The sequence below is a fragment of the Nerophis lumbriciformis genome, linkage group LG19 (assembly GCF_033978685.3).
Source record: "Nerophis lumbriciformis linkage group LG19, RoL_Nlum_v2.1, whole genome shotgun sequence".
In the NCBI taxonomy this organism is placed as follows: Eukaryota; Metazoa; Chordata; class Actinopteri; order Syngnathiformes; family Syngnathidae; genus Nerophis; species Nerophis lumbriciformis.
Window position 1 is genome coordinate 2842184 of NC_084566.2, and position 21667 is coordinate 2863850.

At 41.0% G+C, this 21667-nt stretch overlaps 1 protein-coding gene across 6 annotated transcripts in view; it reads right to left on the reverse strand.

The window, feature by feature from the left end:
* Window positions 1-21667, reverse strand: part of kcnab1b (potassium voltage-gated channel subfamily A regulatory beta subunit 1b) — a 159317-nt gene that overhangs the window by 107606 nt on the left and 30044 nt on the right. For 5 of the 6 annotated variants that reach the window (XM_072915175.1, XM_072915178.1, XM_072915177.1 and 2 more), the window contains 2 exons: window positions 15233-15417; window positions 4373-4804 (listed from right to left, as the gene is read on the reverse strand). In XM_072915175.1, the coding sequence (XP_072771276.1) occupies window positions 4373-4587 (215 nt within the window). In that variant the 5' untranslated portion in view covers window positions 4588-4804; window positions 15233-15417. Of the gene's footprint in view, window positions 1-4372; window positions 4805-15232; window positions 15418-15586; window positions 15622-21667 lie in introns of all 6 variants that reach the window. The other variant, XM_072915179.1, reaches the window with a different exon arrangement.

Consider the following 21667-nt stretch of genomic DNA (forward strand, 5'->3'; position numbering starts at 1 on the left):
AGCAGGGACCCTCTAATCAGGGGCGCCGCTAGGGATTTTGGGCCCCATAAAAATAATCTTTACAGGGCCCCCAACACAGTGTCATGGGCCCCTAGAATCCGTCTCCTTTACCCCCCCCTTTTCCTGCCTATAATTATATGTCTTGTATAAAATTTAGTTTTGAATAAACTTGTCCGAAAGGTATCTAAGATTTTCAAACAATTTGGCATAGCGGCACTAATAGCTAGCTGGAAACTAGCACACTAATCACTGGTGCTGTAATTGCTAGCTGACAGCTGGTGCACTAATTGCTAGTAGACAGCTACAGTGCTAATTTGCTAGCTGACAACTGGTGCGCTAATCGCCAGCTGACAACTAGAGCACCAATTGCTAGCTTACAATTGGTGCGTTAATTGCTAGCTTACAACTAAATTGACAATCACGAGCTGGCAGCTTGCGCGGCTAATTGCTCGCTGGCAACTGACGCGTTAATCGCTCGCTGACAACTCGTCCGTTAATCGCGGCTAGAGTGCTAATTGCTAGTTGGCAGCTTGCGTTGCTAACCGTGAGCTGGAAACTGGCGGGGTAATCGGAACTCCTAGTAGGCAACTATTCGCTAGCTATCTTAAATGCTAACATAAATACAATAATATAGTTTTTTTTTGTTTAAACCGGCAAGATCCAGTTCGTAGCAGGCCCATGTGACTGCTCTTTGTAAACTACGCTACTGTCAGGCTTGTCACTGACAGTTTGATTATGTTTGTGTTTTCCTCTGTGTTTGTGTTTATTTCCTGTCAGCGCTCTTATTTTGGTTCCATTACCTGCATGTCTCCCTGAGCGCTCGTTTCCCTCACCTGTCCCTGATTGGCAGACTGGCACACCTGGTTGCAATTGCCATTCAGGCTATTATTTATGCCTGCCTCGCCCTCCAGTCAGGGCTCTATTGTATCCTGTCGCCTGGTTTCCCTGCATGTGCACTTACCAGTTGCACTATTTGTTTTTTGACATTAAAGTCATTTTTCCTGCACTACGCCTGCCAGCTCTACATCTTGGGGTTCAAGACCGACCGCAGTCCCTGACAGAATCATCGAGCCAAATACGAACCCCGTAGAGATTTCAATGGCAGAGAGGCTTGACAAGATTTTGGCACTGATGGCCGAATCAAATAAATGTTTTGCCTCGTTTCAAACTCCCTCCCACCCATCCCTGTCGTCTGTTGGCCTCTTTGGGGATGTCTGGGATCTGTTCCTTGAGTCAAGACCGACAGCAGTCCTTGACAGCTACATTGTGTTGGATAAATGTTAATGTTATTTAAAGAGATCTATAGTTGCGAGAAAATAAAAAAAGTGAAGAATGTAAAAAATATTTTAATAAAAGTCTAATCAACCAAATATTTCACAACCCCCCTGCAGTACCTCTGCGGACCCCCTTAGGGTGGCGGGCCCCCTGTTGAAGACCTCTGCTGTAATATATTAAATAAATGACATGCTTATCGTCACTTACATAGTGAAACATGAAAAAATAACGAAATAAAACATTTGAACTCACAATTTGTAGCACCCATCCGACGCCGTATAAGCCAGTGGTACCGCTCGTAGTCGTTTGATTTGTGTGAAAGTGGCGGGCAAACCATTTCACCGCCGGTGTTGTGCCAAAATGTGATTGCCTGCCAAATATTGATTTCCTTGGCGAGAGTGCACACCGCTCGCTAAACCTGCATTGCTTGGCTTCATCTGTCCACAGCGGATTACTGGGCGTAAGACAAACACTTTATCTTCCTGGTTATTGTACCGGCAAGTTTTCTGTGGCTTTCTATGGCTTCGATGCCACTTCCTGTTTTCGCAACTTGCGATTGGATGCTCACTTGGGACTCCCAAGTGAGCATCCAATTACAGCGTGAGGCCATGCTAGTAGGCCGTACTGACAAAAACTTGTGATCTGATTGGCTATAGCAATTATCTATCAACTGTATGTGCACGTTCACTTACAGTGCACAGACATTGTTGATTCTGAAGGCCCTGGGGCAGATTTGGTACAGCATGGCAACATAAGCTAGCTGAATTCTGATTGGATACAAGCTCTAACCTAACAAAAACAGCACTGGAAGGAGCATAATATGACATGAAGAGAATATGAATAATTTTAGATATTTAGGGAAAGTAAATTAAAAATGAGTTTTATCTTTAATAATGATCAGGATTTCTGGTTATGTTAGGCCAGCAGAGACGGCCTTGCTGGCCCTGACGGCACACCACTGCCAAGTAGGTGTTACTTATTTTTACAGTAATTGCAAAACGTATGTGTTAAAATCTTTTTTTTTTCCATATCCTTCAATATCTGAACCTGACCGATCTCCCTGTCATTTCTGCACATTATTTTACAGGGACTACTCTGCCTAGCAACAATAAATTTTGTGATATTTACTTGGAAGAAAAAAAATATAAAATGCTTAATTCTTTTTAAATTTAAAATTTAGTTGTTTATTGCTGTTAAATGTAAACACTGTGGATTTCCACATACAGTTGCGATCAGAAGTTTACATACACTTGTAAAGAACATAATGTCATGGCTGTCATGAATTTCCAATCATTTCTATAACTCTTATTCTTATGTGATAGAGTGATTGGAGCACATACTTGTTGGTCACAAAAAACATTCATGAAGTTTGGTTCTTTTATGAATTTATTATGGGTGTACAGAAAATAAGACCAAATCTGCTGGGTCAAAAGTATACATACAGCAATGTTAATATTTGGTTACTGTCACGACTGGGACTGTGGCGTGGTTTGTTCTCCTGAGGTGCAAAAGATTTGGACCAGATGTGGCGTGAAGGTGAATACATGATTTATTTTAACACTATATATCAAAAAGGAACAAACGAAAAGCGCGCACAATGGCGGAGGTACAAAACTAGGCTATTGAAAACAAAACTTGCACATAGGCAGAAACTGTGAACAATTAAACAAAAACACTAACTGTGGCATTAATAAACAAAAACTTACTTGGCATGGACTATGAAGTGCGCAGAGGTAAACAGAGTGTGACAGGAGTATGAATCCGGATGTCGCCAGAAAGACAAACTGAAAACAATGAACTTAAATACTACAGACATGATTAGTGAAAACAGGTGCGTGACTCAAACGTGAAACAGGTGCGTGACGTGACAGGTGAAAACTAATGATTGCTATGGTGACAAAACAAAAGTGCACAAAAAGTCCAAAAACAAAACCGAACATGACGAAAACAAAACATGATCACACAGACATGACAGTTACATGTCCCTTGGCAAGTTTCACTGCAATAAGGCGCTTTTTGTAGCCATCTGACATCACATAGACAAATATAAGACCTTCTGGAGGAAAGTTCTGTGGTCAGATGAAACAAAAATTGAGCTGTTTGGCCACAATACTCAGCAATATGTTTGGAGGAGAAAAGGTGAGGCCTTTAATCCCAGGAACACCAATTCCTACCGTCAAGCATTGTAGTGGTAGTATTATGCTCTGGGTCTGTATTGCTGCCAATGGAACTGGTGCTTTAAATGAGACAATGAAAAAGGAGGATTACCTCTTCAGGACAACCTCAAATCATCAGCCCGGAGGTTGGGTCTTGGGCGCAGTTGGGTGTTCCAACAGGACAATGACCCCAAACACATGTTAAAAGTGGTAAAGGAATGGCTAAATCAGGCTAGAATTAAGGTTTTCGAAAGGCCTTCCCAAAGTCCTGACTTAAGCATGTGGACAATGCTGAAGAAACAAGTCCATAGCAGAAAAGCAACAAATGTAGCTGAACTGCACCAATTTTGTCAAGAGGAGTGGTCAAAAATTAAACCATAAGCTTGTGGATGGCAACCAAAAGTGCCTTATTGCAGTGAAACTTGCTAAGGGACATGTAACCAAATATTAACATTGCTGTATGTATACTTTTGACCCAGCAGATTTGGTCACATTTTCAGTAGACCCATAACAAATTCATAAAAGAACCAAACTTCATGAATGTTTTTTGTGACCCACAAGTATGTGCTCCAATCACTCTATCACAAAAAAATAAGAGTTGTAGAAATTATTGGAAACTCATGACATTATGTTCTTTACAATTGTATGTAAGCTTTTGATCGCGACTGTACGTAGTCCTTTTTAGATTGTAGTTCATCGAGTCCATATCATGTGTTGAATAATCATACAAAGCTGCCAAAAGATCGTCCTCTAAAAATAATTGTTCTTGTCTCTCAGACAACGTGGACACTCACCCACATCATCCCACTCAACGCCTGTTGCCGCTCGTCTTCATTTTCACAATCAAGCTTTCCGATTCATTTTCTCCCAACAGTGCAACCATCTTCAGTTCTGGTTGTATTGGCAAGAAATTACCAGGAAGACAAACAACAACAACATACCTATACTTCATGCCTGTGAGCTTGGCGGTGGACTCTTTGAGGTTGTGGTGGTAGCGATGGGTGAAGGAGCCAAGGCTTCGGGCTATCAGGGCCACGGTGCGGAAGCGAGCCCGGGCCTGGCTGGTGGTGTTTGGGCTGGTGGTGTTCTGCTTGCTGTGCTCGCCGTTACGCGGGGCCTTCAGCCCATGGTCTGTGCACGCGAAGGACACCTGCATGGCTGTGGGCAGAAACCAACACCACTACCACTAGAGCTGCTCCGAGGCCGAGATAGCCGCTCCTTTTTATAACGGCGGGAAGTCGAAAGTCTGGGCCAGCTCTGCTCGGTGCTGCGGAATCTCATATGGAAGTCACAGGCGGGTGTGAGGAAGAGCTCAGGCTGACGTAACAGCCATGCGGTCCTGATCAGTGTCTTTAGAGAAGGTCTGATTCCAGCTGGAAACATGACAAAAAGATCCATCACTCTCAATAATGTCTGCATTTCCTTTTTCTAATTAAACTGCCGCCGCCTGCTAATATCCCATTAGTCTATTGGATAGTTTAATCAGGCTGCTCAGAGCGCACGTACAAAAAGTAGAATGAAACAGCAGAGCGCAGACTTAAATGGTTTTAGTATTCATAGACCGCCACAATGGGTGTGAAATAAAACAATCAAGATGTGATAGTAGTCAAAACTTTCAGCTTTAATTAAAGAAAGTTTAAAGTAAGATTTCACACAAAATCAGGAATTGAATTTCTGTACCAGGGTTTTACAACCATAGATTGTAATACACCTAATACGTAGTGTTGTCTGAAACAAGTTGAGGCTTCAACCTTTGACTTGACCATTGAAGAATGTTCATTTTTTTTTAAAACGTCTTGGACCAACACAACTTAAAAGGGTCCATCTAGTACTGACAACATTGGCACTTATTATTTCGTAATTCTGGACCAAAAAAATTATGTTGACAGGTAAAATAAACACAATAGTGATTTTAGGCTTGTTTTTTAACTGCACATTTGGGAACGCCTACTTTTTGCTCAAAAATGTGGGCAATTTCATATTGTGTTTGTGTTTTGGGAGTATCTTCATCCCGAATCATGGTATCTTTACTAAGAATTTGATAATATAGCCATGTATCAAAACAACAAAACAAAGGAACCCCAGCGGGCACAAGACATTGATACAACGTTGATTATACATACATGTCCTTTAAAACTGACTTTGAAGCAACGTTGCAAAATAGTTGTATTTGTAAATTGAGACAACGTTGCTATCCAATGTTGGATCCACGTTGTTGGTTGGGAAATGACCAACTTTCAATGATCGAATTAACGTCACAACCTCAATTCATCCATCCATTTCTACCGCTTGTCCCTTTTGGAGTCACGGGGGGCGCTGGAGCCTATATCATTGAATAAACGTCGTCAAAAAGAATGTTGTTTCAAGGTTGCATTTGTGTTGGAGAATATTGGTTGGAAAATGACCAAAATGCAATGGTCAGATCAATGTCAGAACCCAACATTGATTGAACGTCGTCAAAAAGCAAGTTGTTTCAACGTTGTATTTGTGTTGTAGAATATTTGTTGGAGAATGACCAAAATTCAATGGTCAGATGAACGTCAGAACCCAACATTGATTGAACGTCGTCAAAAAGCATGTTGTTTAAATTTTGTATTTGTGTTGTAGAATATTGGCTGGAAAATGACCAAATTTCAAAGGTCAAATTAACATCACAAACTGACATTGAATAAACGTCGTCAAAAAGCATGTTGTTTCAACGTTGTATTTGTGTTGTAAAACATTGGTTGGAAAATGACCAAATTTCAAAGGTCAAATCAACGTCAGAACCCAACATTGAATACAAGTCGTCAAAAAGCATGTTGTTTCAACGTTGTATTTATGTTGTAGAATATTTGTTGGGAAATGACCAAAATTCAATGGTCAAATCAACGTCAGAACCCAACATTGATAAAAAAAAAACGTCAAAAAGCATGATGTTTCAACGTTGTATTTATGTTGTAGAATATTGGTTGGAAAATTACCAAATTTCAATGGTCAAATCAACGTCAGAACCCAACATTGAATAAACGTCGTCAAAAAGCATGTTGTTTCAACATATTTGTGTTGTAGAATATTGGTTGGAAAATGACCAAAATTCAATGGTTAAATCAATGTCAGAACCCAACATTGAATACACGTCGTCAAAAAGCATGATGTTTCAACGTTGTATTTATGTTGTAGAATATTGGTTGGAAAATTACCAAATTTCAATGGTCAAATCAACGTCAGAACCCAACATTGAATAAACGTCGTCAAAAAGCATGTTGTTTCAACGTTGTATTTGTGTTGTAGAATATTGGTTGGAAAATGACCAAAATTCAATGGTCAAATCAATGTCAGAACCCAACATTGAATACACGTCGTCAAAGAGTATGTTGTTTGAACATTGTATTTGTGTTGTAGAACATTGGTTGGAAAATTACCAAATTTCAATGGTCAAATCAACGTCAGAACCCAACATTGAATAAACGTCGTCAAAAAGCATGTTGTTTCAACGTTGTATTTGTGTTGTAGAATATTGGTTGGAAAATGACCAAAATTCAATGGTCAAATCAATGTCAGAACCCAACATTGAATACACGTCGTCAAAGAGTATGTTGTTTGAACGTTGTATTTGTGTTGTAGAACATTGGTTGGAAAATTACCAAATTTCAATGGTCAAATCAACGTCAGAACCCAACATTGAATAAACGTCGTCAAAAAGCATGTTGTTTCAACGTATTTGTGTTGTAGAATATTGGTTGGAAAATTACCAAAATTCAATGGTCAAATCAATGTCAGAACCCAACATTGAATACACGTCGTCAAAGAGTATGTTGTTTGAACATTGTATTTGTGTTGTAGAACATTGGTTGGAAAATTACCAAATTTCAATGGTCAAATCAACGTCAGAACCCAACATTGAATAAACGTCGTCAAAAAGCATGTTGTTTCAACGTTGTATTTGTGTTGTAGAATATTGGTTGGAAAATGACCAAAATTCAATGGTCAAATCAATGTCAGAACCCAACATTGAATACACGTCGTCAAAGAGTATGTTGTTTGAACGTTGTATTTGTGTTGTAGAACATTGGTTGGAAAATTACCAAATTTCAATGGTCAAATCAACGTCAGAACCCAACATTGAATAAACGTCGTCAAAAAGCATGTTGTTTCAACGTATTTGTGTTGTAGAATATTGGTTGGAAAATGACCAAAATTCAATGGTCAGATCACTCAACATTGATTGAACATCATCAAAAAGCATGTCTCAACGTTACGTTTCAGTTGCTCAACGTCAGGATCTAATTCAACAAGTTGTCAACGTTGTTTTAATGTCTCGTGCCTGCTGGGTCAGCCTGCATACATTTCCAAATGAGGAAGGTATGGACCTCTCCTGTCAAATTCACTCACGCAAAATGGGACGAACTAAACGAGAAGAGTGTAATTTGCAGCCACATTTTAACGACAATGACTTGAAAGAAGAAGATTTTGGTCAGAGTTTGGATGGAAAAAAATGAAAAGACTCAAGCTCAATGCGATACCAAAAAATCAGGAGCACCCACAAAGTGAGAAAGACTGACACAGAACCTGCAAAAAAACAGAAAGAAGTGCAGACCTGGCGATTATAAACGAGATAAAAAAAGGTAAGCTGCAAGTATTTTATTTTGTATCTTTTTCTACTGATGTTTTCCTCAAGATGCTAGAGGAAATGCTGAAAGAGCACGAGGAGGCAATGAAAGAGCAGGGAAGTCTAGAAATGGCCATTCTTTACATCTATTCTTTGCTCATAATATTCACCATATCAGTTTTGAAGTAATCATGAACCACCAGAGTGAAAAAAAACATGCAATTAGGTGATAAAAAATAACAGTTTTATATTTCTTTATCCACACTTTCTATGCGGGGAAATGGGCTTCAGTTCTGGGGTGATCAAGGGTGTGTCAGGACTGGGTCTTGGGTGTTTGCTTTTCCGGGATGCAACGGAAAGTTGGCACGGGTGAGACGGGAATTAAGGTACATGGCGGGTTTTAATATATCAATTTAATATATCAAAAAAAAGGGATAAATGAAAGCGCGCACAGTGGCGGATAATAAACTATGAAACCAAAAGACTATAGCAAAAAGTACAAATGAATAGCACGCACAGTGGCGGAGAATAAACTATGAAAAACAAAAAGATTATTAACATGGAACAAAAACTTACTTGGCTTGGACAAAAAAAGGAGCAGCGTGAACATGGACATGAAACAATGGACAGAGCATAAATGTGGTGTGAGGTCGTCAGAAAGACAAACTGAAAAACACTGAACTTAAATACTATGGACATGATTAGTGAAAGCAGGTGCGTGACTCAAAACGTGAAACAGGTGCGTGACGTGACAGGTGAAAACTAATGGTTGCTATGGTGACCAGACAAGGGAGTGAAAAGACAGAAACTAAACAAAACATGACTTAAAACAAAACATGATAATACAGACATGACAGAGCCCATCCCTTAAGGACAGATACCAGATGTCCAAGAAAAAAAACTTAACAAAAGTCATGGGAGGGCGGGAGGGGGACATGGCGGTGGGTCGCCAGACCACGTGTCCCCGTATCCACCGGGGCAGAGATAGGTGGCGGCGGCGAGTGGAACGCCGCTGCAGCAGGCGAGGCGGGCGCCCAGGGAATGGCCACATTCGTGGCCGACTGGGAGGTGGGCGCACTTGGCGTGGTGGGCGACCAGGTAGCGGCCATATCCGTGGCCGACGAGGAGGCAGGCGCGTCGACAACTTGGCAGGCGTGGCAAGTCAGGCGGCGAAGCTCGGTGTGGCGCGTCCGGCGGCGAAGCTCGGCGTGGGTCTTGGTCTTGGTCTAGGCGTGGGTCTTGGTCTTGGTCTAGGTCTTGGCATGGCGGGTCTTGGTCTTGGCATGGCGGGTTTTGGTCTTGGTCTTGGTCTTGGTCTTGGTCTTGGCATGGCGGGTCTAGGCATGGCGGGTCTTGGCATGGCGGGTCTTGGCATGGCGGGTCTTGGTCTTGGCATGGCGTGTCTTGGTCTTGGTGTGGGTCTTGGCATGGCGGCTCTTGGCATGGCGGGTCTTGGTCTTGGGCTTGGCGTGGAGGGTCTTGGTCTTGGGCTTGGCGTGGAGGGTCTTGGTCTTGGACTTGGCGTGGAGGGTCTTAGACTTGGCTTGGAGGGTCTTGGTCTTGGACTTGGCGTGGAGGGTCTTGGTCTTGGACTTGGCGTGGAGGGTCTTGGTCTTGGACTTGGCGTGGAGGGTCTTGGTCTTGGCTAGGCAGTGCTTGGCGGCGTGGAGCTGGTACCGGAGCTTGGCATGATGCGGCTAGGCGTGGTGCGGGTACTGGAGTCTACCGTGGAACTTGGCGTGGTGGAGCTGGTGCTAGCCTTGGCGCTAGCCGTGGTGCAGCTACTGGTGCTAGCCGTGAAGCAGCGACAGGTGCTAGCCGTGGCTCTGGTGCTAGCCTTGGTGCTAGCCGTGGTGCAGCTACTGGTGCTAGCCGTGGAGCAACGACAGGTGCTAGCCGTGGCTCTGGTGCTAGCCTTGGCGCTAGCCGTGGTGCAGCTACTGGTGCTAGCCGTGAAGCAGCGACAGGTGCTAGCCGTGGCTCTGGTGCTAGCCTTGGCGCTAGCCGTGGTGCAGCTACTGGTGCTAGCCGTGGAGCAACGACAGGTGCTAGCCGTGGCTCTGGTGCTAGCCTTGGCGCTAACCGTGGTGCAGCTACTGGTGCTAGCCTTGGTGCAGGTGGAGGTGGTCTAGCTGGGGGTTGCGGCTTGGCATGGTAAAAGACTGGTGAGGGCGGTCGTGCTGGAGGCTGTGGCTTGACGGGTCGGAAGACTGGTGAGGGCGGTCGTGCTGGAGGCTGTGGTTTGACAGGTCGGTAGACTGGTGGTGGCGGCCGTGAGGGAGGCTGTGGCTTGACATGGTGATGCAGAGCCACCCCACCTACACAGCTCCCGACCCCAGCCCCCCCCCCCTCAAGGGGCGGATACCAGACGCGCTCCCTGCGGTCTGGAACTCTTTGCAGGGGTGGGCGGGGGAGGGCAGAAATTTCCCCTTTATTTTGGCCACAATATTTTTCTTTATCCCCCACCTGGGGTTGTGTGGGCGGAAAAAAAGAAAGAAATTGTGACGGGGGCGGGACTTGAGTCTTGGGGGGCGGGGCATGAAATTGGGATGGCTGTGACTGACTAGACCTGATTTCTAAAAACATGTTTTGATAATGTTTTATCAAAGACATGCCATTAGTGTCTTTTGTTGGAGGCGGGTGTTCAAAAGAAAAAGAGTTGAAAAAAAAATCCTGGTCTGTGATGTCATCATGGGGAAGCCGGGCTGGCTGCTGCTTGCTTCCGCCCGGAGGGGGAAGGGCATGTGGGAGCGGCGTGTCCTGCAGGCTCGCGGAAGTTCTTCCTGACGTCCTTCGTCTTTGGCGGCGCTTCCGTGGCTGAGGTGACGCTGTGTCGTCCTGGGTCCAAATGAAGTCTCTATACTCCATGGAGGAGTAGCGCCGCGTTTCCTCCTCCATTGCGCACAGGACCGCCCAAGAAGCCTCATCCACATTGTCCAACTCGGCCAACTTACTTGCGGAAAAGCGGGTCTGCTGACGACCTACTGTCAGGACTGGGTCTTGGGTGTTTGCTTTTCCGGGATGCAACGGAAAGTTGGCACGGGCGAGACGGGAATTAAGGTACATGGCGGGTTTTAATATATCAATTTAATATATCAAAAAAAAGGGATAAATGAAAGCGCGCACAGTGGCGGATAATAAACTATGAAACCAAAAGACTATAGCAAAAAGTACAAATGAATAGCACGCACAGTGGCGGAGAATAAACTATGAAAAACAAAAAGATTATTAACATGGAACAAAAACTTACTTGGCTTGGACAAAAAAAGGAGCAGCGTGAACATGGACATGAAACAATGGACAGAGCATAAATGTGGTGTGAGGTCGTCAGAAAGACAAACTGAAAAACACTGAACTTAAATACTATGGACATGATTAGTGAAAGCAGGTGCGTGACTCAAAACGTGAAACAGGTGCGTGACGTGACAGGTGAAAACTAATGGTTGCTATGGTGACCAGACAAGGGAGTGAAAAGACAGAAACTAAACAAAACATGACTTAAAACAAAACATGATAATACAGACATGACAGGGTGATGGGTCGAATGCAGAGAATCATTTCGCCACACCTAGTGTGTGTGTGTGTGTGATAATCATTGGTACTTACTTACTTACATGACGTCACACCAAGAGGGGGCGACATATCTAGTTGGTTGATGGAAAGGGGGCGTTCCAAGTACAGTTAGTTATCTACCCATTGTAAAAAAAACTGTTTGATATCATGGAAAATGACTGCCAGAATCACTTACAGGATAACATTTTTTAAAGTGAACTTGTTTGGTAAATTTTGGTCATCGAGACGCTATGAATCCTTTAGGTCAGTGGTCCCCAACCACCGGTACGGGGACCGGTACAGGTCTGTGACGCATTTGCAACACTGCAAAAAGTCAGTGTTCAAAAACAAGAAAAAAAAATACAAAAATGAGGGGTATTTTATTTGAACTAAGCACAATTATCTGCCAATAGAACAAGAAAATTTGGCTCGTCAAGACTTTCCAAAACAAGTAAAATTAGCTAACCATAATGAACCCAAAAATACCTTAAAATAAGTATATTCTCACTAATAACAAGTGCACTTTTCTTCGTAGAAAAAAAAAAAGAGACCTTTTTGCTCAATATGTTGAAAAATATTCTTAAATGAAGTAAATGCTAGTGCCATTATCTTGACATAATGATATGCGCTTGGCATTACATTTACTTATACTAAAAACTAATTTATTGTTCTTAATGCACTGCAAAAAGTCAGTGTTCAAAAGCAAGAAAAAAAAAAAAAAAAAAAATAGGGGTATTTTATTTGAACTAAGCAAAATTATCTGCCAATAGAACAAGAAAATTTGGCTTGTCAAGACTTTCCAAAACAAGTAAAATTAACTAACCTCAATGAACCCAAAAATACCTTAAAATAAGTATATTCTCACTAATAACAAGTGCACTTTTCTTGGTAGGAAAAAAAAAAAGAGACCTTTTTGCTCAATATGTTGAAAAATATTCTTAAATGAAGTAAATGCTAGTGCCATTATCTTGACATAATGATATGCGCACAGCATCATGATTTTTTTTTCATGCTTGAAGTAAGAAATTATTACTTTAAGAAAGTAGTTTTATACTTGTGAGTGTTGATGACACTGCCATGTATTGTTTATATTTTGTTATGTATTGACCAAAAGGACCCTCATGAATCCATCATTTACTGAGAGGACGACTTTCTGACTGTTGGACAAAAGTCTGACTTTTTATGAACAATTCAGTACACTTTTTTTTTTCCTTTTTCTTTTTTTTTTTATCATATTATTTTTGCTTTGTCTTTCATTTGCTTGCTTTTTAGTAAAATAACTGTGACCGAATAGTATCTGATTATTTACATGGTATCAGTGTAGAAATATATTAAACCACTCCTCCATTCGTCATCAGCATGATTTATATAAACTATCCTGAACTGTGACATGTGGTGGAAACACAAACCACACACTTTTACAGGAACTTATAGTTCCAAGAACTAGAGGTTCCAGGAACCAAAAGTACAGGCCCACATTGGAAAAGGGCCTAATGAATATTTCTTTGTTTGTTAGTAGGGTTAAATGCACAGTATATGCTGATATTATTACATTCCTGGCTGGGAGAAACAACATTTCTAATGTTGATCTTAAACTGAAAAAGGTTAAGAAAAATGTTCAAATATGTTCCAAAATGAAATGATTTCTTCCAAGGATCCTGCCCCAACCCTCCACAGAGTTTTGAGTGAATCAGTTAGTCGTCTTTCGATGGTGATCATGATCGTGGCCCACAAAAGGCTGTAAATAATGTCCGTCAATAAGGCACTTCCTGTTTCAGAAAAAAACCCTGAATTTCTTCTTAACTCAATATTATTTGTTGCAACAAGTTATTTGAAGTTGAACTTTCATATCTGAATGTTATCTTGACTTCTGATTCCTGAGCAGGTTTTCCATCAGATTGTTGGTAAATAATGATTATCCAATACTGTAAAGGGCCAATTGTGTACTAGTAATAATACCATGAGGCAATTATAAATGTATATGGTGAGGACAGCCTTAACTTAAATCTGGCCCCCGATGAAAGCCCTAGTCTACAGAGCTCCAATAATGGTAAAGTATGTGTTAACAAAAGGGAAATGAAGACAGAGTAAGAAGTATAGTACAGTTCAGTGTTTCTTAAAAATATCAGTTTCTTAGCTGTGGTTTGTTCGGGCGCAGCGGTACTTAGTCGTAATACACTTTTCCACCACTTGTGGCAGTGATAACAATATTAAACGAACAGGAAGATGTCTTGAGCTGAAATCACGATAAAGTTTCTAAAGCGCAAAAATTATGACTAAAGTAGCAAAGCTGAATTTTCATTTGCACTTTAATTGTATTGACAAATTAGTGCAGAAACATATTCATTATTATTTTTACTTTATTTTAGAACTGTATATTTGTATGTCAATATACTTTTCATTACAATCCCTTCTTATGCAGTATATTTGATTGGTAATTATTTTTCTAATCAGCCTTACATAAGCTTAAGGTTTATGTGCTTAATAAATAATAACGTGTTTTCATATCATTTGACAAGGTTGTAAAATGTACAAAACCCAAAAACCAGTGAAGTTGGCACGTTGTGTAAATGGTAAATAAAAACGGAATACAATGATTTGCAAATCCTTTTCAACTTATATTCAATTGAATAGACTGCAAAGACAAGATATTTAACGTTCCAACTGGAAAACTTTGTTATTTTTTGCAAATATTAGCTAATTTGGAGACTGAGAAAGTTAAGGAATGCTCATCAAACACTTATTCGGAACATCCCACAGGTGAACAGGCTAATTGGGAACAGGTGGGTGCCATGATTGGGTATAAAAGCACCTTCCAAGACATGCTCAGTCATTCACAAACAAGGATGGGGCGAGGGTCACCACTTTGTGAACAAATGCGTGAGAAAATTGTTTGAGAACGACATTTCTCAACCAGCTAGTGCGAGGAATTTAGGGATTTCACCATCTACGGTCTGTAATATCATCAAAAGGTTCAGAAAATCTGGAGAAATCACTGCATGTAAGCAGCAAGGCTGAAAACCAACATTGAATGCCCCGTGACCTTCGATCCCTCAGGCTGTACTGCATCAAAAAGCGACATCAGTGTGTAAAGGATATCACCACATGGGCTCAGGAACACTTCAGAAAACCACTGTCAGTAACTACAGCTCGTCGCTACATCTGTAAGCGCAAGTTAAAACTCTACTATGCAAAGCGAAAGCCATTTATCAACAACACCCAGAAACGCCGCTTGCAGAAAAGTGTTCTGTGGTATTCGATTGAATATAAGTTGAAAAGGATTTGCAAATCATTGTATTCTGTTTTTTTTTTTACAAATCACAATGTGCCAACTTCACTGGTTTTGCGTTTTGTAAGTAGGTTAGATATGATTATTGAAATGACTAATTCAGTGTTGATATTTAAGTGGGCCCCGGACCCCTCTGTATGGGAAAAGTTGGGCCCTGGGGTCAAAAAGGTAAAGCACCCCTGGTATATTTCACGTTTAAGCATACAATGGCAAGTAACTTTTTTTGGCATTGGAGCAATATGTGGTCCAAAAATAGACTTGACCTGTACTGTACCCCTATTTCCTCAACACAGCTGAGCAGAGTCACCAGCTCTGTTGCTGCAAAACCAGAACATCCTGCATCCTGCAGTCAACCCAAAGTGTTCTTACTTGGAATGGGTCTTCATGGATGTCAAGTCCAGATTCCCGGCTGACGTGGTGTCCCTCGAGAGATGAGGGTCCCCAGCGAAGGTCTCCAAGGACTGGCTGGGTCCTGTTCCCCAAGTCCTGCGACAGCAGCCGTTTACGGTCCCTGGCGCGGAGGCGAGAGGGCTCCACTCGGCGATGAAGGCACCCTGGAATGTACGGTGACAAGCGGAGAGGAGGGTGAACTAAGATGCATGGTCGCTTCACTTGAGAGGAGGACAGATGCAGCGAGGAGGCGGGCGAGCGTAAAAAGAGCGAGGGGGAGAGAGAGTGTGTGTGTGTGTGTGTGTGTGTAATGTGTGTGTGTTGCTGGCTTACACTGAGAGAACTGCAGAAAGAGAGAGAGGTGCATTCTGAATGGGGATAAAGCGAGTTGATGGACAGTTATTTATGGGAAAACACCTCTGGCATGATTTCTACAAGATGGAATTACCTCCAAGTGAACCTCATAGGAACGCTTCACTTCACTGATTTGCTCTCCTGCCATTACAGAGCATGACCTCTCCAGTTCATCCCACACCCTTTGACCCCAATTCTGTCCTGAAGGTCTTTTCCAGCAAGGCCAGTCGGCTTATTTCTGCCTTCAAAGTCCGAGCAAAGTGGGGCAGATGGCAGGTTGAGATGAAACAAAGCATGAAGTCAGCAGTTGAGGAAGGCGTCTTTTATTGTCGTCCCCCCTGCTGTGTCGTAATGTGACAATGCAGGATTTCATGCTTCATTCAATATCCACGCAGCCCCGGGGGCCAGCAGGTTTGATTTATATCTTCACAATTGTGTTCGATGAGTTAAGAAAATAAAATCAGTACTTCAGGATGTGCAGAGTGACGGAGATGTTCATCAGTACCGTATTTTCCGCACTATAAGGCGCACCTAAAAACCACAATTTTTCTCAAAAGCTGACAGTGCGCCTTATAACCCGGTGCGCTTTATTACGATTCATTTTCATAAAGTTTCGATCTCGCAACTTCGGTAAACAGCCGCCATCTTTTTTCCCGGTAGAACAGGAAGCGCTTCTTCTTCTACGCAAGCAACCGCCAAGGAAAGCACCCGCCCCCATAGAACAGGAAGCGCTTCTTCTTCTACTGTAAGCAACCACCCGCCCCCGGAAGAAGAAGAAAAAACGCGCGGATATCACCGTACGTTTCATTTCCTGTTTACATCTGTAAAGACCACAAAATGGCTCCTACTAAGCGACAAGGATCCGGTTCATAAAAAGACGCAATCTCTCCATCCGCACACGGATTACTACCGTATTTCACAGCAACTGATATTCCTGTGAACCGCACTGTGGAACGGGAGCACGTACGGTGAATATTCGCACCACAGGGAATGAGAAGTCATCCTTCACTGTGGTTCTAGCTTGCCATGCTAACTTCCACCCATGGTGATATTCAAAAGGAAGACCTTGCCAAAAGAGACCTTTCCAGCCGGCGTCATCATAAAAGCTAACTCGAAGGGATGGATGGATGAAGAAAAGATGAGCGAGTGGTTAAGGGAAGTTTACGCGAAGAGGCCGGGTGGCTTTTTTCACACAGCTCCGAAGGCGAACACACCTTCACTAAGACGGGCAGACAGCGCCGGACGACATACGCCAACATTTGCCAGTGGATCGTAAATGCCTGGGCAGATATTTCGGTCACAACTGTGGTCCGAGCTTTCCGGAAGGCAGGATTCACAGAACTGCTGCACAACAACAGCGACACTGAATCCGATGACTTCGACGAGACGGAGCCGGCCATTTTTGGATCCCACGCTTGCGCAACTTTTCAATTCGGACACCGAAGACGAAGAATTCGAAGGATTTACGAATGAAGAATAACTTCAGAAGGTGAGCGCTATGTTTATTTTGTGTGTTGTGACATTAACGTTCGAGCAACATTATGTTGCTATTGCTCTACACCATTTTGAATTTGACTATGTTTGTGATTGCACATTTGCGTACATTTTGGGACAGAGTTGTTAGAACGCTGGTTTTCAATATATTATTAAAGTTTGACTGAACTATCTGACTGTTTTTTTGACATTCACTTTAGCGCAGCGTAGGCGCGGCTTATAGTCCGGGGCGGCTTATTGGTGGACAAAATTATGAAATATGTAATTCATAGAAGGTGTGGCTAATAATCCGGTGCGCCTTATAGTGCGGAAAATACGGTAAGTGTGGAAGCATCTCATATACCAGGCCTGGGAAAGTATTTTGACTCGGAGGGGCCAAATTTAGAGAAAAAAAAGAGTCTGGGGGCCGGTACATCTATTTTTAGGAACACTAATGCAAAACCTCACAATAATGTCTGATTGAATGCTAAAAACCTTATGACAGACCGCCTTAAAGAAAGGAATGGAATTTGACATTTTTTTTACTGAATGAGACACCCAGAATGTACATGAAAATAAAAAATGTGGGATTTACAATATTAACTATGAACCATAAAACACTGCATATTGACAACATATGAACGTCACACCCCCTCTCCATCCACATATTTTACAATCAACCGAAACGCAACAAAAATGCAACAAACACAGCAAAATATTAACGCAAAGGGTAACAAAAAAACCCCACCTACTATTTGATGCATCTGATATATCACTAAACTTTAGAACTTTGTTGTAAAAATCACCTTCCGCGTCTGTCCCTGACACCCGCATTTCAGGCTCTGGAAACACTCTGTGGAAACGCTCCCCACCCACACTGCTTGGTGCCTCGTCTGAGCTGCTGTGACTTAGATGACCATAGTAACTAATTAGATGACCATAGTAACTAATTAGGTGACCATGGTAACTAATTAGATGACCATAGTAATTAATTAGATGACCATTATAACTAATTAGATGACCATAGTAGCGAATTAGATGACCATTGTAACGAATTAGATGGACATAGTAACTAATTAGATGGACATAGTAACTAATCAGATGACCATAATAACTCATTAGACTACCATAGTAACTCATTAGATGACTATAGCAACTAATTAGATGACCATAATAACTAATTAGATTACCATAGTAACTTATTAGATGACCATAGTAACTAGTTACATGACCATAGTAACTAATTAGATTACCATAGTAACTCATTTGATTACCATAGTAACTAATTAGATAACCATAGTAACTATTTAGATGACCATGATAACTAATTAGATGACCATAGTAACTAATTAGATGACCATAGTAACTACATTAGATGACCATAGTAACTAATTAAATGACCATAGTAACTCATTAGATGACCATAGTAACTCATTAGATTAACATAGTAACTCATTAGATGACCATAGTAACTCCATTAGATATAGTAACTAATTAGATGACCATAGTAACTAAATTAGACGACAATAGTAACTAATTAGATGACCATAGTAACTCCATTAGACGGCCATAGTAACTATTAGATGACCATAGTAACTCATTAGATGGCCATAGTAACTAATTAGATGACCATAGTAACTAAATTAGACGACCATAGTAACTCATTAGATGACCATAGTAACTACATTAGATGACCATAGTAACTAATTAAATGACCATAGTAACTAATTAGATGACCATAGTAACTCATTAGATTAACATAGTAACTCATTAGATGACCATAGTAACTCCATTAGATATAGTAACTAATTAGATGACCATAGTAACTAAATTAGACGACCATAGTAACTAATTAGATGACCATAGTAATTAATTAGATGACCATAGTAACTCATTAGATTAACATAGTAACTCATTAGATAACCATAGTAACTCCATTAGACGACCATAGTAACTATTAGATGACCATAGTAACTCATTAGATGGCCATAGTAACTAATTAGATGACCATAGTAACTGAATTAGACGACCATAGTAACTCATTAGATGACCATAGTAACTAATTAGATGACCATAGTAACTTATTAGATGACCATAGTAACTCATTAGATGACCATAGTAACTCATTAGATGACCATAGTAACTACATTAGACGACCATAGCAACTAATTAGATGACCATAGTAACTAAATTAGATGACCATAGTAACGAATTAGAATCTAATTAGTTACTATGGTCATCTAATTTAGTTACTATGGTCATCTAATTTAGTTACTAGGGTCATCTAATTAGTTACTATGATCATCTAATTTAGTTACTATGGTCATCTAATTACTTACTATGATCATCTAATTATATTACTATGGTCATCTAATGAGTTACTATGGTCGTCTAATGTAGTTACTATGGTCATCTAATGAGTTACTATGGTCGTCTAATGTAGTTACTATGGCCATTTAATGAGTTACTATGGTCATCTAATTATTAGATGACCATAGCAACTCATTAGATGACCATAGTAACATAATTAGATGATCATAGTAAGTAATTAGATGACCATAGTAACTAATTAGATTACATAGTAACTAGTATATCATGCAAAAGTGCAGATTCCATTGAAAGACTTAGTATAGTTGAAGCATTACGGTCATTAGATAACATGAGTGCACATCATAATGGCAGCTACACTTTCCATCTTAAAGATCTAAAAAATGATTTTGGAATGTCCGGCAAGCCAGATTGAAAAGATTAATGGCCCGTTAATTTTATTAGGTACACCTGGACGGACCAATATTCAGTTTTTACAGTTTGATTGAAACTGTCACAGACATAATATTATTTAACAATATGTGCTGCAATATTCCCCTCTCATGCAGCTACAGTAGATCAACACACATGCAGGACACCATCACACACTGGAACACCATTGACACACAATCACAACTTCAATAAACATCTGTTGTGGCTTTTGAAATCATGTTGTGTTGTGGCTTTATGTTGTGTTGTTGGTTTACATTGTTGTGTTGTGGCTTTATATTGTTGTGTTGTGGCTTTATGTTGTTGTGTTGTAGCTTTATTTTGTTGTGTTGTGGCTTCATGTTGTGTTGTGGGTTTATGTTGTTGTGCTGTGGGTTTAGATTGTTGTATTGCGGCTTCATGTTGTGTTGTTGGTTTACATTGTTGTGTTGTGGCTTTATTTAGGAAGCTGTTGTGTTGTGGTGCTTGCATTTGTTTTTGCGTTTGCAATTGTGTGGCTGAAAGTCATTGCGTTGTGGCTTTATGTTGTTGTGTTGTGGCTTTATGTTGTTGTGTTGTGGCTTCATTTTCTTGTGTTGTGGCATTATGTTGTTGTGTTGTGGCTTCATGTTGTTGTGTTGTGGCTTCATGTTGTGTTGTGGGTTTATGTTGTTGTGCTGTGGGTTTAGATTGTTGTATTGTGGCTTCATGTTGTGTTGTTGGTTTACATTGTTGTGCTGTGGCTTTAAGTTGTGTTGTGGCTTTATTTAGGAAGCTGTTGTGTTGTGGTGCTTGCATTTGTTTTTGTGTTTGCAATTGTGTGGCTGAAAGTCATTGTATTGTGGCTTTATGTTGTTGTGTTGTGGCTTTATGTTGTTGTGTTATGGCTTCATGTTGTGTTGTGGCTTCTTGTTGTGTTGTGGCTTCTTGTTGTTGTGTTGTGGCTTCATGTTGTGTTGTGGCTTTATGTTGTTGTGTTGTGGCTTCATGTAGTGTTGTGGGTTTATGTTGTTGTGCTGTGGGTTTAGATTGTTGTATTGTGTTTTCATGTTGTGTTGTTGGTTTACATTGTTTTGTTGTGGGTTTAAGTAGGAAGCTGTTGTGTTGTGGTGCTTGCATTTGTTTTTGCGTTTGCAATTGTGTGGCTGAAAGTCATTGCGTTGTGGCTTTATGTTGTTGTGTTGTGGCTTTATGTTGTTGTGTTGTGGCTTCATGTTGTGTTGTGGCTTCATGTTGTTGTGTTGTGGCCTCATGTTGTGTTGTGGGTTTATGTTGTTGTGTTGTGGGTTTAGATTGTTGTATTGTGGCTTCATGTTGTGTTGTTGGTTTACATTGTTGTGTTGTGGCTTGATGTTGTTGTGTTGAGGTTTTATCAAAGATGTTGTGTTGTTTGCATTTGTTGTGGCTTTTGCAATCATGCGGCTGAAAGTTGTGTTGTTGTGACTTTGTGTTGTTGTGTTGTGGCTTTATGTTGTTGTGTTGTGGCTTTATCAAGGATGCTGTTGTGTTGTGGTGCTTGCATGTGTTGTTGCTTTTGCTATCTGTGGCTGAAAGTCGTGTTGTGGCTTTATGTTGTTGTGTTGTGGGTTTAGATTGTTGTGTTGTGTTGTTGTGGCTTTATGTTGTTGTGTTGTGGCTTTATTAAGGATGCTGTTGTGTTGTGGTGCTTGCATTTGTTGTTGCTTTTGCAATTGTGTGGCTGAAAGTCGTTGTGTTGTGGCTTTATGTTGTTGTGTTGTGGGTTCATGTTGTGTTGTTGGTTTACATTATTGTGTTGTGGGTTTACATTGTTGTGTTGTGGCTTCATGTTGTGTTGTGGGTTTATGTTGTTGTGTTGTGGGTTCATATTGT